Source organism: Mus caroli, chromosome 17 (genome assembly GCF_900094665.2).
Source record: "Mus caroli chromosome 17, CAROLI_EIJ_v1.1, whole genome shotgun sequence".
NCBI lineage: Eukaryota > Metazoa > Chordata > Mammalia > Rodentia > Muridae > Mus > Mus caroli.
In genome coordinates, this window is record NC_034586.1 from 30,455,734 (window position 1) to 30,473,106 (window position 17,373).

The 17,373-nt window shown below is 50.5% G+C and overlaps 1 protein-coding gene across 1 annotated transcript; it reads left to right on the plus strand.

Annotated features, from left to right (window-relative positions):
* Positions 1–1,170: 1,170 nt before the first annotated feature.
* LOC110312714 (class II histocompatibility antigen, M alpha chain) lies at positions 1,171–14,738 on the plus strand. Its single transcript, XM_021186557.2, has 6 exons — positions 1,171–1,661; positions 10,803–11,379; positions 12,735–13,019; positions 13,526–13,804; positions 14,030–14,158; positions 14,454–14,738. The coding sequence occupies exons 2-6, from the start codon at positions 11,292–11,294 to the stop codon at positions 14,456–14,458; spliced, it is 786 nt and encodes a 261-aa protein (XP_021042216.1). The 5' UTR covers positions 1,171–1,661; positions 10,803–11,291; the 3' UTR covers positions 14,459–14,738.
* Positions 14,739–17,373: the final 2,635 nt, after the last annotated feature.

Genomic DNA, 17,373 nt, shown 5'->3' on the forward strand with positions numbered 1-17,373 from the left:
AATTCATCCTACTAAAGTTTAGGGTGACAACTTAAAAACAATGCAGTTGACTTAAAGTGCGAAGCTCGCGTTTATCTCTGTTGTCTTTTGTCTTTGAAGGTATGGTCTGAATTTCCACTCTGCACCAGCAGCCCACCTGTATTCTCCGTGTATAGAACAGGGCATGTCTCTTATTTTATCGGGGCTTCTCAGTTGAAGGAAATTGCTTTTGACTTGGTCACCTTTCTCTGTTAACCTAAGTAACTTCCTGTCCATTTTGCTCTCTTACCCAAAAAGAAAACCCTATTCGGTACCTACCCTGTCTGTAAGTACTCCGTGGCTTTCTCAACTTCCTTGCACAGCAGGACCTGGACTTACAAGACTCTCCCTGCTTGTCTCCTCCCAGTTCTCTTATTTCCCACTTCATGCAGCCCCAGAGTGTGACCTCACCACCCTACTTAGCCGGACCTCCCAGCTGTCCACCCCAGGGTCCACTTCTGATTTCTCCCTGACATTGCCCATGCTTGTCATGTCCCCGACCCCCAGTCTCCCCTTTGTACGTTTGGGTAGCTGGTTCCTGCTGTTTGTCTGGAATGCTTCTACATCTTCAATGACTCAAGCCTTTCAACTCCACCATTAGATTAGACAGTTCTCTTGAGTGGAACTTCCTATTAAAAATTCCTGCCTGGATAACCCCAGACACTGGAGCATGCTCAGAATTGATGTGTGCTGTCCGGCGCATCGGATCTGCTGCTGTTATTCTGTCCATGCATGTTGTCCTCACCTCTCCTTACAACTTTATATCCACCTGAGCTTACCATTCCCTTCCTCATCTATCAATGCACACTGCTGTGTCCTGAAGAACCAGGCAATCGTGCCTGTGTCTGCTGCATCACCTGGACTTGTTAAAGGCCTAAGCTACTGTCCTGTGCAGTAGCAACTTGAATTTAAATCTGTTACATGCTGTTTAGATTTGTTTCATGGTGGCACCAGCCATATTTTCAAGTTCTCAGTGGCCAGGCATGGCTAGTAGTTAGGACATGAAGCCATATTTCCACGTGCTCTGCCACTGGGTTTTGTCCACGACCCTGAAATTGCGTATTAGATGGTGGCTCCCTGGGCTTTCCTTTTTGACCTATGCTAGAACTCAGCTCCTGAGTTATGTTTTGTTTCTTTTTGTTTTTTGAGACAGGGTTTCTCTGTGTATCCCTGGCTGTCCTGAAACTTACTTGTAGACCAGGCTGGCCTTGAACTCAGAAGTCTGCCTGCCTCTGCCTCCCGAGTGCTGGGATTAAAGGCGTGCACCACCACCGCCCGGCTGTGGCACCTGCTTTTAAATACAGCACTTGGGAGGTGGAAGTAGGAGATAAGGAGTTCAAGACCAACCTAGAGGGTAGCTGTAGATATCTGGCCACAGGGATCCATTTTCACTTGCACACATAACCTACATAATTTAAAATAATCTTAACAAAAAAGGGGGGTATATGGAGCACTCTCACTCATGAGATTACAGGTCAGTTGCTAGAACTCAGTTGAGAAAGTTTAATCTATTGGGATAACTTCCACACTGATGACTTGGGTGACTGAGTTGCCAATGGTGTCATTCCCGAGCCCCGGATTATTGCCATTGGAAGGAACTATAAGGTTTCTGAGCTGATCTGCCTGTGAAATGCTTAGTGTTGGTGAGTAGACCTCTGTAGACCCCTAATGTGTTGGTGCTGTTGGGATTAGAGGTGTGACCCACCACACCCGGCTAACACACCGATTCAGCCTAACCTGCGTGCCTAGAGTGATCTCATGCAGTTGGCTATGTTGAAGATGGCGGTGTTGAGGGGTTGGTGAGGATTCTCTGTTTGTTTGTTTTGGTTTTTCGAGACAGGGTTTCTCTGTGTAGCCCTGGCTGTCCTGGAACTCACTTTGTAGACCAGGCTGGCCTTGAACTCAGAAATCTTCCTGCCTCTGCCTCCCAAGTGCTGAGATTAAAGGCGTGCGCCACCACCGCCCGGCGATTCTCTGTTCTTTGGCAATACTAAGAGGTGATACTGTGCTTGGCCACTGTCGGGCCTAATGGGCGCATAACTAATTCAAGAAGAACCAGTCGAATCCTCTCTGAAAGAGTGAGAAATTGAACGCAGACTGGAGGCCTTTGTGGCCTAGGAGTGACAGCTCAAGGCCCATGTGGTCACTCTCGAGTCCCACAACCTGAGCCTGTAACACCTTATATATCACATTAACCAGGGTTAGCTTCTCTCTCCCATCCTTGCCATCCTGTTCTGTTCTATTTTGAGGTAGTGTCTATTAGCCCAGACTGGCCTTGAACTCATGACCTTCCTGTCTCCGCTTCTCCAGTGCTGAGATTTCTGGCATGTACCACCAGATTGGCCTCCAGAATTGGTTGGTTTCCATGCCAGAAACGTCTCTCGTTTTACTGTATTCTGCTGAAGTCGACTTAACAGGTAGGTAGCATTTTTACTCCTCGGGGAACAGGATTCCCTTCAGACAAAACATTCTGAGAGCTGGAGCTGCCCAACTTTCGAGTGGAAGCCGCCACACGCGGAGGAATGTCAGGGTGGATTCCAGATCAGAACCTGTGTGGTTCTGAGTTTGGAAGATGCCAGCAAATGTGCTGAACGGGAGAGGGAGGGGGTGAGGCCATAAATACCGTTCAGGGCAATTGCGTCCTGCAAGAAGGACAAAGGTTGAAGACAAAGCCCCAGGGGAGTCCTTAAAGCCAGGTGTGGTGGTTCACGCCTATAATCCCAGCACTTGAGAGGCTGAGGCAGGGGAACTGATTTGAGTACAAAGCATGTGCTACACAGTTTCCTGCAGCCTGGGCTATAACAGGACTCCACCTCAGAAAAACCAAGCAGCAGCTGGAAGAATAGCTGTGAAAAGGGAACACCAGAGAGGCCAGAGTCGGGAGGCCGGAGGGAGAACTAGAGAGTGCTTCCAGGCTAGTCGGGGCCCAGACCAAGTAGGAGAGAGGACAGGGCCAACAGTGTCAGATGTGCAGACTGCTCAAGTCCACCCGGTGAGAGGCACAGAAATACTAACAGTGTCATGTGGAGAGCAGGGGATTTCAGCAAGTGTAAAAGTGGGGGACACAGTTGCACATTGGCTTGTGCCAGTTTGGGGGGGGGCTCTCAGATACCTTTGGTGGAGATTGTTGGTAGAGTGGCTACAAATGGCCGGGCTTGTTGCTATTTGTATCCCACTTTAGCCAGTGGAGAACGGTTGGCTAGCCTGCAGCCTCCAGGTAAGGCTGGCTTCCCTTTGCTGGTTCCTCCTGCCCCACAGTTGGCCACACCTGCTCCTAAACCCTCCCACACTGCCCGCCCACTCACTGCTGCTATTTGCCCAGAAGATCTCAGGACTCCCTGTTGTCTGCAGAATACACCATGCTTAGTGCCGGGCCACAGTTCCTAAGCGCAAGGCAGAAAAGGTGACTGTATTTGGAGCTTCCATCCTGATTCTGACCACACACAGACTAGCATTCAGCAAAATACGGCCCTGTGGCCAAAGCTAGTCCACTGTTTTCCTATGGCCTGGGTGCTAAGAGTGGCTTCACATTTTTTAAAATGATTTTTTTTAAAAGCAAGAATGTTTCATGAAACATGGAAATGTTGTGAAATTCACATTTTAGTATCCATAAATAAGAGAGTTAAGGACAGAACTCCAGGGAAGATCAGTAGAGAGCAGAGGGGTCTATGAGGGAGGTAGAGCAGCCTGGGAAGCCTGAGGAAGGAGGGACAAGGGCAGAGTCTTGGTCACTCTTTGGCCTAAATGCCTGCAGAAGGCTTGCAGACTCTGGAATTCCAGGTGGGTGGCTGGGCTTGTGTTCCCACAGAGAATGCTTGTCCAGGATGTGAGCGCCTGGGTTCCACCTCCAGAACTGTAAGTGGAAGAAAGTAGTGTAGAGTGTCCCCCCTGCGGAGTGATAAAAACAATCTCTTGAAATCTCCCCACCTAGACACGTACAAATAGAAGGAGATTGCTGTTCTACAACATCAGGAGCTCTTCATGTTGTTTTATTTTTGTGTTTGGCTACAGTTGCTACTGTGATTCATCAGATGGGCCACAGGATGGGGCTGGAGAGATGGCTCACTGTTTAAGAGCACTGGCTGCCGCTCTTCCAGAGGACCAACCAGTGTTCAATTCCCAGCACAGACATGGAAGCTCACAACTGTCTGCAACTCCAGTTCCAGGGAGTCTGACACCCTCACACAGACATACATGCAGGCAAAACACTAATATATATAAAATAAAAATAGATAAATTAAAAAGGGGGTTGGGCACAGGTTTCACAAGCCTCAGAAGCACCATTTTCACAAAGATGAACTGCTTAGGTTACTTCATTGCATTAGATCTTTTCTCTGCCTCTTCCCCCACCCTCCGTCTCCGCTGTCGCACACACAGCGACAGTTTCTTCCTCACCACCCCCTCCACAGCCCACCACAATCTGGAGTTGACTCCTACTACAGTTCGGAGAGTGTTCTCAGTAAATGCGCCTTCCATCTATAACTGCAGATCTGATACTCCTCAGCCCTTCTTGCATCCAGAGTGGGCCGGTTAGCGCCTTACCTGCTGTGTGCCTCCATCACCTGGGGCAGCCTCCATCCTTCCCCTGCTAGACGTTCCCAGCACCTCCAGATTCTTAGCATATATAGTGTTAGTTACTCTCTGAAGAACCACCCTCCTGGCTGGCTTCCTTGTGGATTCTGCCAGCAGTAGGCTCTGAAAAAAAAAATCGACGGAAAACCCCAGAAACTTAATGCTTCAGCCTCCAGTCGGGTGACTGACAGTTGTGGCCCTTGTTGGTGGAGGTACCCATTGCAGAAGTCTGGACAGCTTCCTGGGAGAAGCTCCCCCGAGATCCTGAGCTTGGTGGCAGCTTCTCAGCAGATGAATCTCCTCCACTGCTGCTGCTGCCCCTGCCGGTGTCTACAGGGCTGCAGCGGATACAGACAGGGGTCCTGGCTCAGGGGCTGGGCAGTGTCTGATCTTGCACATCCATCTCTCGCAGCTGCAGGCAGCCTCCTCCCTTGGGCTCTTCCTGCCTCTTTAACATCTTTGAAACTGATTTTATATATCCGGTTCTCTCAGTCTAGTGTGCTTGCAAGCCCAGCACTGTGGGCTAAGGCCGCTCTGCTATGAGTTTGAGGCCAGCTTCAACTACATAGGGACATCTGTCTTTCTTAACAAAACAAACCAGCCTGGATTCCAGGCGTGGCTCGATCTCCTGCCTGGGCACTGGGTGGTAGCTAATGAGGTTACCCTGTTTACTTTCAGCGTAGTCGACTTGGTGGTTTACCCTCTGTTGCATCCTGTGTGTTCATGGCTCTCCAAATCAGACTCATCAGCTGCACCGGGTGTCCCCTCATCTTCCACCTCATCACAGCACTCCAAATTTAAAGCATTTAAGATCATATTCTCTTTGCCCGCCCTGCCCATCTTTCTTCCCCTTCCCTCCTCCCCTTTGTTCCCTCCCGCAACCCAGGGCCTCATACATTCTAGACAAGGCTTTGCTACTGGACTTTTCTAACCTACCTTTTATTTATTTATTTATTTATTTATTTTTATTTATTTATTTTGAGGCAAGTTCTGAGACTCAAACTGACTTTTGGGTAGCCCTGGAGACAGATTTTTTGCAACCCCCTTTTAATAAGGGCTCAACCTTTCCTGTAACCACCACCCAGCAGAAGTAGGCGAAGAGAAAGGTTACTAGGACATGGGGGAAGTGTCCCCGTTCAGCAATAGTTCTTTGAGGGTGAGCTCAATCGTCTTGATCTTTGGCAGTTCAGTCCCAGAGCAAACACCAGATATGACTTAGCAGCCACAGACCAGTCCTCTAGGCAGACAGACAGCACACACGAACAGGCAGCTACAGTCCAGTTCCTTCATCAAGCAGACACCAGGCAGCGCTAGTTCAAGCCTGAAGAAATCGCCAGGCTCACCAACCAGCCTGAGGTGAGGCTGCCAAAGGCAGCAAGCTGCAGCAGGAACCTCCTGAGCAGTTCTTGGGTGAGTTTCTCTCAATGGCAGTGTTACCACAAGTTGAGCTCAACAACACTATGTAAGGTGAACCAATGCATGTGTGTTGCTAGTGAAGAATAATGAGGTGGAGCAAACCAAACCAGTGCTCAGTGTTCCTCCCCCACTGTGGGGTCACAGTTATACTCCTTCATCACAGCTCTTTTCACGAGTCTGCTATAATAAAACATCCTTTCACCTGTGTGCCCCAGCAAAACGTAATTTGACGTAACTAACCTTCCAAAGAAACTAGACGTTTCCTCTTCCTGGCCCCACCTTGAATTTGCGATCTTGTACTCCAGGCCCTGAGTAGCCAGGAGTACAGGTCTGCACCACCAGGCTCAGCCTCATCTTTCAGTAAGACCCTGGTAGCCAAGCCCTTCTGAGCCAACTTCCTCATCATCTCATCCGTGATCGGAAGGAAGGCCCATTAACAGCTTCATTCCTGACAAATGGAGCAGTTAGCCAGTGGTTTTAGGTTTTCTCAAGTTGCAGTGGTTTGAGATATCAAAACCACTCGAAATGCTCAAGTTAGCTCCTTTAATCCCAGCACTCTGGGAGTATGAGGCAGGCACATCTCTATGGGTTCAAAGCCAGCCTGGTCTACATGGTGAATTCCAGGCCAGCCAGTGAGGCCTTTCTTAAAATAGATGATGGTGGTGATGATGGTATTATTTTGCGTCATGCTCTGGCTTTTTATTTGTTCCCTCCTCCTCCTCCTTCCCCGCCCTCTCTCTCTGCCACACAGTACATTGAGCTCAGTACCAGCACATGGTAAGCATCTACCACTGAGCTGCATCCATCCGTGGAGTGTTTCCTGGTGTCTTCTGTGTTGCCAGTTGAGTCAGTCAGACCCTCTTCGTGCTGTGTCAGGGCCTACATGGCCAACTCTACTCTGGATTTCTAGGGACACATGGGCAGCCCTTACAGCCTTTCACATGAACGTCACGGAGGCTGAAAAGGAGGAGAGGCCGCCTTTGACCTGGAATGCTTTTCTCCTTTCTCACATTCTGGTCAAATTGCTGTTCCTTCCAGTCTCTCATGTCGGATCCTTTCCTTACTGACATGATAAAATACCTTACAAAAACAACTTAAGGAAGGCAGAGCATCCTGAGGCTCAGTCTGAGGAGACAGGCCACCATAGTGGGAAAGTTGGGGCCTCAGGAGTGAGGGGCAGCTGGCTATGGCATACGTGGAGTCAAGGGAAGACCGATATGCTGGTATTTAGCGCTTTCCTCTCTGACCCCAGCATTGTGTATGATGCCAGCCACACTCAGAGTGCCTTCCCGTTTCAATTAATCCAACCTAGAATGGATTCTCCCACAGATACATCTAAAAGTCTGTTTCCATGGTGATTCTAAATCCATCAAACTGGCAATCAAGAAGAACCTTCACAGCTCCTAAAAGTTGCCCAATGCCCTCTTTGTTCCCCAGCTTCCTAAAACCTCCTAAACTCTCCACCCATCCCTGCTGTGTGGTTCAGGGAATCAAAGCCAGGGCCTCAGGCACGCCAGGCAGGAGTTCTCCTGAGCATCACCCCCAGTCCCGCATTCTCAGGTAGACAATGTATCTATAGCTAGTTGGTCCTTGCTAGACTTTAAGTTCCTGAGAATATGCCTTGCAGGACTCGCACATGTCAGGGTTCCAGCATTGTGACAAATGACATCACTTAACAGGAAGGCTTGTTCTTGCTCCTGGTTTCAAGCCACGGTCATTTGGTCCCATCATTTGGGCCTATGGCAAGGTGGTACACGGTAGGGTGTGAGCTGGGTAGCTGAGTAGTGGAGAGGGAGAGGGAAAGGTTGTGATGTCTTTCAGTTCATGCTCCCAATGACTCCTGCTTCCACTTAGGTCTTCCAATCTAATGTTCCTGCTACCTCCCAATAGCCTCATCAACTTGGGGGCCAAGCCTTCTACACAGGAGCCTTCAGGGACATTTCTTTTCTCTCTCTTTTTTAAATTTCTTTTTAAAAAATTTTTCATTTATTTAATGTATGTGTGTTCTGCTGCATTTACAACTGCCTGCCTGAAGAGGGCATCAGTTCCCCCTATAGATGGTTGTGAGGCACCATGTGGTTGCTGGGAATTGAACTCAGGACCTCTGGAAGAGCAGCCAGTGCTCTTAGCCATCTCACCACCTGCCAGGGGACATTTTAAAGATGGTGGTGGCGGATCCCTTATTCATAAGAGATCTATTTCAAGACTTCAGCAAATGCTTAAAGCAACAGACATTTTGTAGCAACAGACATTTCATGCACACGCGCATGTGCGCGCGCACACACACACACACACACACACTTATTGTGGTGGTGAATTCCCCTGGGAACTTTAAAATCCCAGTGTCAGCCAGGCATGGTGGAGCACACCTTTAATCCCAGCACTCGGGAGGCAGAGGCAGGCGAATTTCTGAGTTCAAGGCCAGCCTGGTCTACAAAGTGAGTTCCAGGACAGCCAGGGCTATACAGAGAAACCCTGTCTCGAAAAACAAACAAACAAATCCCACAGCGTCTGTCACACAGGGAAAGCCTGGTCTTCAGGATAGGCCTATCAGTAGGATTTCTGGTAGCAAGCATGGACTTCCAAACCCTTTGGATTTGCAGTGACACGCTGGCTACTAAGAGAGTCCTCTCATTCAGCATGAGAGCGTCTCTTTAATTTTACCGTGTGGGCATGGGCGTGAGTGTGGGTGTAGTGTTTTCCCACATGCTTGTGCACCGTGTTTGTACTTGGTGTCTAAGGAGGCCAGAAGAGGACGTTAGATCCCCTGGAGCTAGTAGTGTTAAGAGCCACTATGAACCAGTATGCTCCCAGAGTGCTAGGAATTGAACTCAGGTCTTGTAGAAGGGCGGCGGCGGCGGCGGCGGCGGTGCTATTAACAGCTGAGTCTCCTCTCACCCTCAAAGATGTTGTTGATCTTCTTTGAATCCTCGTCTACATTTTTCTGGTATTAGGCCACCAGGGCATTGGATACGGACTGTTGGACAGCATGAATCTGAGCCACATGACCACCACCTGGATGTCTTCACCAGCAAACCACTCCCTGTCCAGAAGTTGACCAGCTCCAGTAATGTATTTCAGTGTGTGGTTCCATCACCACCAGGGGCGCCTGTTCATCTCAATAAAGCTGTTTGCAGGTTGCACTGTACCATGATTGCGGTCTTCTGAAGATCTGCATGCACTGTAGAGGACGCTTGGACGCTTGGACGGCCTGGCTCTGACAGCAGACCCGAGCCCTCACCACACTCAGTTGCTGTTGGTAGTTTCAGCGACTTGTCAGTGTGCCTGGGTTTAGAATCACCATGAAGACACATGGGTGCACCTATAAAGGTGTTTTCAGAAAAGGTTAAGTCGAGAAGAATGACCTGCTCTAAGTATGGGCTGGGCTCCCTGATTGGATAAAAGGGAGAAATAGAAATACCTTCTTGGGGTGTTGGCGGAAGAAATGGGGTTTGAGAGCCAAGAGCAACTTTACCCCACCAGTGTTTAGCTAGCAGGTGGCAGGCACTGCTCTCTGCTTGCTGACTCAATGTGACCCAGGGCCTCATGCCTTCCTCGTGTACGTGTACACACATGCACTGTGTTTCATATATGTGATAAAGCGTTAATAAATAAGAACACCAATAACAGCAACAACAACACGTTATAACAGTTAAGATAGGGGCCAGCAAAGTGGCTCAGCAGATCTGAGTGTTCAAAGTGTGTGCTGGGTAAAGCTTGCTAAGCTGTTTGACTCCCAGAACTCACAGTGAAAGGAGACAACCAATGTCTGTCTGTCTGTCCTCCCCTGTGTGTGTGTGTGTGTGTGTGTGTGTGTGAGAGAGAGAGAGAGAGAGAGAGAGAGACAGAAAGAGACAGACATACATACATTGTGAGCTGCCATGTGGGTGCTGGGAATTGAACCCTGGTCCTCTGGAAGAGCAGTCAGTGTTCTTAACCACTCCACTGAGCCACCTCTCCAACCCCACATCTCCTTACTTTGCTAAGCTACAGCTCTCACCTTTTCACTTTAAAGCTCCACCATCAGTGTTTCCAAGTCTCCTCCTCTTGCCCTTTGGGGACACTCTTAGTTAAAACAAGGGTCACTAGAACACAAGCACTCAGTGCAGTGACAGTCCAGCCCAGGTAGTAGCTCAGTGACTACACAAGCGGGTGGCAAGTATGGCATGAGACACCAGGGAAATAGATGACTCACATCTGGGGCAGGAGATGTCATGAGGCAAGATGAGCCCTAGGAGGCTCAAAACAGTGCAAAATCCAAAACTTGCTATCCTGGGTGTGGTAACCCATGCCTGTAGCCCCAGCTTCAGGAATGTGAGGCAGGAGGATCACTGAATTCAAGGCCCTGCTTGTCCACATAGTGAGACCATGTCTGCCCTCCTCAAGCCTTGGGCTCAATTCCCAGCACCAACTAAAACAGGCACGATGGTGCTTGTCTGTAATCCAACTATGGTTGTGAAGGCTTGAAGATCACAGTGAATTCCAACCCAGCCCATGCTATGTAGTGAGACTCTGTCTCAACCCTTCTTGTAAAGCCTGGGGTTCACTCCCCTGCACAGAATTAACTAGATGTAATGGTGCTTGCCTGTAATCCCAGCACTGGGGAGGTGGAGGCAGATGGATTAGACGTTCAAGGTCATCCTCAGACACAGAGTGAATCCTAGACCAGCCTGGTATACATGAGACTTCTCCCCTTCCCCCCTGCCACCCCTCAACCCCACTCCCCCAAACAACACAACAAAACACCCCTGCCCTCCGAATTATTTTTTCTGGAATTTTTTACTCGATATTTGCAGGCTGAAGTTGATTCCAAGTACTCAGCTATGGAAGATGCAACCTAAAACGAGTGACCTGCTGCGCTCCTCTTGGAATTTGTAGCCTCACATTCAATGCCAACTTTCTTTGGAAGGAGACTTGGGAGGGTCTGAGAGCCATGCGGATGGTGCTGAAAAGACTCTATTCCGTTTTGGAATTCTGCCGCCAGGCGGCGCTGCTCTGAAGAGCCAGGCAGCTACCTGCTGGAGCCCGACCTTCCACCAGGGGGCGGAGGTCTCCAGAGAGGCCCTCCGGGCCCCGCTGGCCTCGGAGCCAAGTCTTAAAGAGGTGCCTGGACCCAAGCTTCTCCTCAGCGACTGATGATGTCAAACTATTCGCTTCTGTGATTGGTTTAGCCGAGATAAGACGGGCTGCTATTGGAGATGCTCTGTCGAAACGTGATGGATCTGGAAGGGAGCTGGGCACCCGAGACTCGAGTGGTAGCTCCCATTTACTGTGGGTGTTAAGGTATGGAGCATGAGCAGAAGTCAGGAGCTGTGCTGCTGAGGCTGCTGCGCCTTCTGTGGCTGCTGCCCCACTCCTGGGCGGTGCTCGAAGGTAAGACGCTGGCTGCCCTTTGCGTGCGTCCTGAGGGCGGTCGAGACAAGGGGACTCAACAGAGCAGATAGATGATCCTTGGACTTGTTGAATGCTGGGCGGGGCTCTGTGGCAGTGGAAAGGGTAACAGACCCTGAGGGAGAGGGCTGCTGTTCACGAATGGCAGGCAAACCATGTATTTCTCCGTCTATGTGCTAGCCACTTTTCAAACGAAGAAAATGAGACTCTGCTGACTTAAAGGACCTGGGCACGTTCAGCAAGTGGGGAAATGACAGAGCTGGGGTTGGAGCAAAATAAGAGTTATTGCCAAGCCATGTGTGGTGGTGCAGGACAGTAATCCCAGCCGTCAAAATGGAGGCAGCATGGTCAAGAGTTCAAGGCCAACCTCTGCTACATAGCAAGACTCAGCCTCAAAAGTTTGCGAAATAATTTACATTTTTCCAATAAGGATCCTACCATAGTCTGTTGTCATCCCACAGTCTTGACCTGTCTCTTAGTTTCTTCTCCAGGAAGGATGGGGCAGGATGTAAGAACAACCTGGAAGGTCCCTCTCACAGTGTTTGCTCTTCTGGGTGTTTGCTGAAAAGTCTGCTGTCTGGGGGATTCCTGTCAGGAGTTTCAAAGAAGATTGTTATTTCCTGCAGCCAGGGGTTCAGGCCCCCCAGTTCTGTCAGTGTAAGGTCTGGAGTGTTTAGGTCAGGGAATAGGTTGTCAGAGAGGGCCAGGTGCTGCCGAAGTGGCCAAGCAGGTCCAGAGACTGGCTTACTTTTACACTGTGTCTGGGGTAGCCCGGGGCCACATCATTATGGTTTAGGGAGGCCATGGCCCTTCCCCACACCCCTCAATGTGGGAATCACATCTGTGGCCTCTGGACTAGGTGAGGGTGTCCACTGTGCTGTGGTCCTGGGCTTGGAGAGGACTTGAGGCTGACTCCATGGCTGGTGCCTTTGAGCTGTGCACAGACTCGAGCAGCAGAAGGGCTTGGCCCATTGCTGCCTTCCGGACACTTTTGCTTTCTTTTTTTGTTTGCTTGATTTTTCGAGACGGAGACTGGTGCACCCCAGTCTGGCTGTACGTAGCTGAGGGTGGTCTTAGACTTTAGATCCCCTGCCCACAATTCCAAGGACTGGCATCACATGTGTGAGTCACCATGCCTGACTCTACTTCCCAGGTGTACACAGTTGCTTTTGTATGTGTAAGGAACTTTGGAAAGATTCCTTGATTCCCCCTCCTCCCATTGGGAGGAGGAACTTAAGCAGCAGGTGTAGGGGGGTTGGTCATGTTTCTGCTGTACCCCCAATATAGAGGCCTCACTGTGTGTGTGTCCAAGCCCTGAACTCACTGTCTCTTTGCAGCGTCTACCCCAGTGTTGTGGGATGGCCCACAGAACCACACATTCCGGCACACTCTGTTCTGCCAGGACGGGATTCCCAACATAGGGCTCTCGGAGACCTATGACGAGGACGAACTCTTCTCCTTCGACTTCTCCCAGAACACCAGAGTGCCCCGACTGCCTGACTTTGCTGAGTGGGCTCAGGGTCAGGGAGATGCCTCTGCCATTGCATTTGACAAAAGCTTCTGTGAGATGTTGATGCGGGAAGTGAGCCCGCAGCTTGAAGGTCAAATCCCAGTGTCCAGAGGTCAGGGACAAGGAGTGGCATTTGGGGGTGGAGGGAGGGCTGCCATCTTACTCCCCCCAACCTCTCCACACTATCTCTCACTTTTCCTACCTCCTGGCTCTGTTTGGGTTTTTCTTCTCTACGTCAACACTTCTCTTGTCAGCTACAGTCTGTACCATGTTTTGTGATGGGGAGGAGGCAGCTGAAGGCATCGAAATCTATTGAACTTCATGACCCCACTGTATGCATTCTCATTACCGTGCCCGGCAAGATGGAGGGATGAGCTTGTGTTTTAACAAGAAGCCAGTGTCAGATGCCAACCTGGCTACAGACAGGAAGTCAGGGCAGAGGGGTCCGTCCACACAGTGTCTTAGCTGCAGTTTTTGCCAGGAAGACCCTTCTTGGAACCCAGATGTCCTCATCTCTCTGTTGGTTCCTTGTCTGCCCTCCCCTACACGCGTCGTCTCAACTCTCCAAACAGTAGCACTGTCTAAACTTTCCCCTTCTCCTGATACACCCCCTCCCAGGTTTGCCTGTGGCGGAGGTATTCACACTGAAGCCCCTGGAGTTTGGCAAGCCCAACACATTGGTCTGTTTCATCAGCAACCTCTTTCCACCGACCCTGACCGTGAACTGGCAGCTTCACTCGGCCCCTGTGGAGGGAGCTAGCCCCACGTCCATCTCAGCCGTCGATGGGCTGACCTTCCAGGCTTTCTCTTATTTAAATTTCACACCAGAACCCTTTGACCTTTACTCCTGCACGGTGACGCACGAGATTGACCGCTACACGGCAATTGCCTATTGGGGTGAGACCCTTTTCCGTGGAAGTCCGGTCCTTCAAGGGGCGAAAAGGTCCAGGCCTGTGGGAGGGGCCCTCTAATTTTACTTGGACTCCTTGAGTCTAGTCTCCACTCTAACCAACTTCGGGCTTCCATGATCCAATTCTTCCTCGTTATCCCGGATACCCAAGTCCCTCGGGTGGAGTACTCCCCAGTTGGGCCTCCAGGATGACCTCTGCCTTTCTGCTCTAGTACCCCAGAACGCCCTGCCTTCGGATCTCCTAGAGAATGCACTGTGTGGTGTGGCCTTTGGCCTCGGTGTGCTAGGCACCATCATGGGTATTGTCTTCTTCCTCTGCTCCCAGAGACCGTGCTCAGGTGGTAAGTCACTCGGGAAGGTCAGGGAACCCGGGACAAGAGTGCTGTATCGGTGTGTGCCAGGATTCTCCACTTGGCCTGTATGCAGCAGGCTGGGGCTCTATCCTGGAATCTGGGGACCCTGTAACAGACACAGCTATTTGGGAGCACAGAAACAGCTTGGAGCAGGGGATGAGGGGATCTGAGAACAAGGAGAGAGTCAGCACTCCGTTGGGAGTGCTGTGGGGAGGGGGGGAAGACACTTCAGGAAGGGAGAGGCTCCTTATGGTGACTGCCCTGCACTCTGCTCTCTCTTCAGACTGATTCTTCCCAAGGAGAACTTGGAACAGCACAGGCCAGGCCAGCGGGGATGTCCAGGCATCTCGTGCCTACCCAAGGTCTCTCATCGGAGCCGAAGTCCCAGGGACCCCTCAGGGTGTGTGCCAGCGTGCAGGTGTCTCAGCTGAGGGTTCCGCTGTCCCTGGACTTGCATCCAGAAGAGCCTTCATCAGGAGCCCCAGGCTCCTCCTAACCACTACCTTATATCTTCCCTCTTCCAGGAAATAAACTTCATTTCTTAATGTCAGCGTGACCTCTCCCTCCACAGGCATCTACCCCTAAGCACACCCCAGCCCACGGTACCTTCTTTTTAACTCCTGGAATTTGCTTCTGGATCTGACCTGAGTGGCTTGTCACTTCAGGTTCAGCATGCCTTAACTTGGACACAGCTCATTAGGGAGGGAAACGGGAAAACCCCTCTCCTCAGCCAACTCGGGTTCCCTGGTCTCAGCGGAGCTGATGTAGCTGACGGTGCCTTTTATCCCATCAGCTTGTGCACGGGAAGGCAGAATTTCCAATAATCCGCTCACAAAGCAGTTGAGGAAATTGTATGTGTTTTTTTGGTTTCCCCCATGCTTTGTTGCCAGTGAACCCGTGCATGGCTTCTGCCTTGAGGAATATCTAGCTCCCTCCATCCCTCGGGTACCTGGGAAAACTGGAGCTCCGGGCGGTATGCTCCCGCCTCCAGCCTCTAGCTGCTCTTTTGATTGGTCAGACCAGTTCTGCGCAGACAAACTCTGTAAGTCCCTGAAGTGAAGTGGGAACAGCCCATGAGGGTGAAGAGGCTCGGTTCCTTCACCAACCCGTCCAATGGCCTCTTGAACTTTCTTTCCTAGGGCGCCTGTGGGGCTCTGTCCCGGGCAGATGGTGGGAGCCAGCGGCACAGGACTGCTGCTGCTAAACTGTTTCACACACATTTTATTCTTGCTTTCTGTGGGACACGGGAGTTGTTGCGGAGGGGGTTAAGGCTAACTCACAGAATTAGTGTGCTATTGGTGAGGCCACCTCCGTTTTTCATATCGTATCATAGTCTAAGTTCTTCCCAGGCGCCGGCTCTTTCCTCGGACCACATCATTTCTAAGAGCAGAGTGTGTACTGATAAAGCCCTCGGGAATGCATGACTGTCAGTTTCCCTGTGTGCTCTTCAGTGAGTGACTTACTGTCTCTGTGCCTTCGTGTCAACTTTCCGTAAAGGAAAGGATGGTAACAGCCGTGTCTCCGTTGTAGAGTTATTATAAACCTAATGATTATTAACTTACGCTTGTGATGTTTTTGCATGAGTATGGATGCACAGCCTTGTGGGAGGTAGACACCAGGAATCATCCATCCTCCGTTCATCTTCTACCTCACTCACCTTGACAGACAGTCTCATTCAAACCCAGAGCCCACTCTCTGGCTAGTGTCCCTAGCCAGCCTGTTTGGAGCACTGCCCCCCGCCCCCCTCAGGAGGCTGGGATTACTAATGCCCACCATGTATTCCTGGCCTCTCCATGGCTTCTGGGTATCAAATTCTGGTCCTCATGCTTGTGTGGCAAGAGCGATCTCCCCAGTCCCTCGTGCATGCTGGGTAAGTGCTCCAGCCACTTATCAGCACCCCAGTCCTTCTGTGATCTTAACCTGGGGACCGCTGAGAGCAGTTTCACACGGAGAAAGGGCAGGATAACAGCATTGTCACCAACGGTCTGCAGTGCCACAGAGCTTAGTGACATCAGGAACTTTCTTCTGCCTTCATTTAAACAAACAAACAAACAAACAAACAAACAAACAAACTACTTGTGTGAGTGTGTATGTTTTGCCTGCCTATAATGTGTGTGTACACATACACGTCTGGTGCCTTCAGAAGCAAGGAAACGACATCAGATCCCCTGGTTCTGGGGTCACATGGTTGTAAGCAGCCACATGCATGCTGGGAATCAAACTCAGATCTTTTGGAAGAGCAGACTGTACTCTGGACCACTGAGCCATCTCTCCAGCCCCCTGTTAGACTTTTGACTCTATCTTTAGTATTTTGATTTTCTCCTTTGGAGATACTTTTGTTTTTATTCTCGTTTTACCTGTGTGGATCTGGTCCACATCCTTTTCTACATTTTCCTAGTTTCTGTTCTTCTTCAAATGTACCCAGCAATTTCCTTCCAATCAAAACGGAAAACTGACGGAGGTCTCACTGTATGGCTCTGCCCAACCTGGAACTTACCACGTAGACCAGGCTGATCTCAAACATATAAGAAATTTACTGCCTCTGCCTCCCAACTGCTGGGACTAAAGATGTGGCACTCTTCCAGATGTTCGCCTGCTGTCCTTAGCTCTAGCTAACTCCTCTCTCTGGACCTTAGAGGATGGGCTTAGATTAGATGCTCACCCATTGACTGATATGTGTGCCACGTGGTCCCCAGCTGGCCTCCAGTTTGCTGTGTAGCTGAGATGATCTCCCCCACCCCCACCCTGGTCCTCTGCTTCCACCCCTCCCAGCTGCTGGGATTACAGGCAGGCACCACCCTGTTTGCCTCTTTCCTCAGCCATTCTTGCATCCAAGTAAGAGCCAGGCCGACTCTGCTTAGCTTTGAGACGGGATAAGGTTGAGTGCGTTAGGGTGGAGGGTTCGAGGACTCCTTAACTAGAGGCATCAAAAGCTGACTTTAGCCTAGTGTTCTCTTTCCCTTTTCTTTGAGTTAAAGTCTCATGTAGCTCAGGCTGGCCTTGAACTCCTGACTTAGCTCAGGATAAGTTTGAATTCCTGGTCCTCCTGCCCCTCACCCCCAAGTGCTGGGATGGCCTGGATGTGGTTGGTACCTTTGAGAGCAGAGGTGGTTGCTAACAGAAAGCCAATTCCTGGGCAGCCCTCGTTCCTCATTCTTCCCTCACAGAACCATGCCTGTCTGCTTTGTGGCTTGTTCCCATGT

Bases quoted from the DNA above. Each gene is read 5' to 3' on its own strand.
- LOC110312714 (XM_021186557.2), top strand. From the start codon at position 11,292: ATGGAGCATGAGCAGAAGTCAGGAGCTGTGCTGCTGAGGCTGCTGCGC. The intron at 13,020-13,525 runs GTCAGGGACAAG...ACCCCCTCCCAG, and splicing joins TCAAATCCCAGTGTCCAGAG to GTTTGCCTGTGGCGGAGGTA. The intron at 13,805-14,029 runs GTGAGACCCTTT...TTTCTGCTCTAG, and splicing joins CACGGCAATTGCCTATTGGG to TACCCCAGAACGCCCTGCCT.